This window comes from Mastomys coucha, unplaced genomic scaffold, assembly GCF_008632895.1.
Source record: "Mastomys coucha isolate ucsf_1 unplaced genomic scaffold, UCSF_Mcou_1 pScaffold19, whole genome shotgun sequence".
Classification (NCBI taxonomy): domain Eukaryota; kingdom Metazoa; phylum Chordata; class Mammalia; order Rodentia; family Muridae; genus Mastomys; species Mastomys coucha.
Genome location: NW_022196901.1, coordinates 12,987,982 through 12,988,876, shown reverse-complemented (window position 1 = coordinate 12,988,876; position 895 = coordinate 12,987,982). Strand labels below are relative to the sequence as shown.

Sequence of the window (895 nt, the reverse complement as noted above, 5' to 3'; positions counted from 1 at the left end):
ATGTATTTATAACTTTTGATTTCCCACATTATGTTTAGGTTGTAAGAGTGGCAACTTATGATACTAGTTTGATGGCTTTGGAAAAGCATAAATATTAAGTACCTTGTACGGAATGACAGATTGGTTCTTTGTTTGACACTTATAATCAGCTTTATTTATGTTTGTGCCCCTAAATTTTAGGTCCCATAATTAATATTAGGAAATGCCAATTTCTTATTTTTTTGCATGGTTTTAATAAAATGGTAGTACTTATATTTGTAAATTTTGCTGCCACCATGTGGAAATCTAGACACATACATGTCTAGAACTTTTTTTAGCTATCATCTATGTATTATTTACACAAACCCTTAAGGAGATAATTATATATTTGTTATATTTTGATGACAGAAATATATTTTCTGTACTAGATTTTGAACTACTTTTTGAAATATACACTTTCCTCTAACAAAAGCAAAAATCCATTGTAAAACTTGAATCCTTACTGTACTTGGGGGGCAGGGGCAGAGAGGTTTCAGCTTCTTCTGAGTATAAGAGGAGCAAACATAGGGAGCACACAGAATATGAGACACACATCTAGCACATGTTATTTCTCATAATAATATTTGTGCTTTAAAATCCCACTAATCTGCACCTAACTTTGTTTGAACAGTCTCCCATTCCTAATTACACTTCACCTAATTAACCCACCTAGGGATCCATCCCATCTGCAGACACCAAATCCCCACATTATTGCTGATGCCAAGAAGCACTTGCTGACACGAGCCTGATATGGCTGTCTCCTGAGAGGTTCTACCAGCCACCAACCAATACAGATGCAGATACTCACAGCCAACCATTGGACTGAACCTAGGGTACCCAGTAGAAGAGCTAGGGGAAGGACTGAAGGAGCAGAACA

The 895-nt window shown here is 36.3% G+C and overlaps 1 protein-coding gene and 1 pseudogene across 1 annotated transcript in view; one reads left to right on the top strand and one right to left on the bottom strand.

Annotated features, from left to right (window-relative positions):
- LOC116097625 overlaps positions 1-45 on the top strand; it is a 1,645-nt pseudogene extending 1,600 nt beyond the window's left edge.
- A 396-nt stretch (positions 46-441) lies between these two features.
- The window catches only part of LOC116097624 (murinoglobulin-1-like), a 53,703-nt gene continuing 53,249 nt past the window's right edge, over positions 442-895 (bottom strand). The window contains exon 27 of the mRNA XM_031380290.1: positions 442-521. Within this exon, the coding sequence (XP_031236150.1) occupies positions 442-521 (80 nt within the window). The remainder of the gene's footprint in view (positions 522-895) is intronic.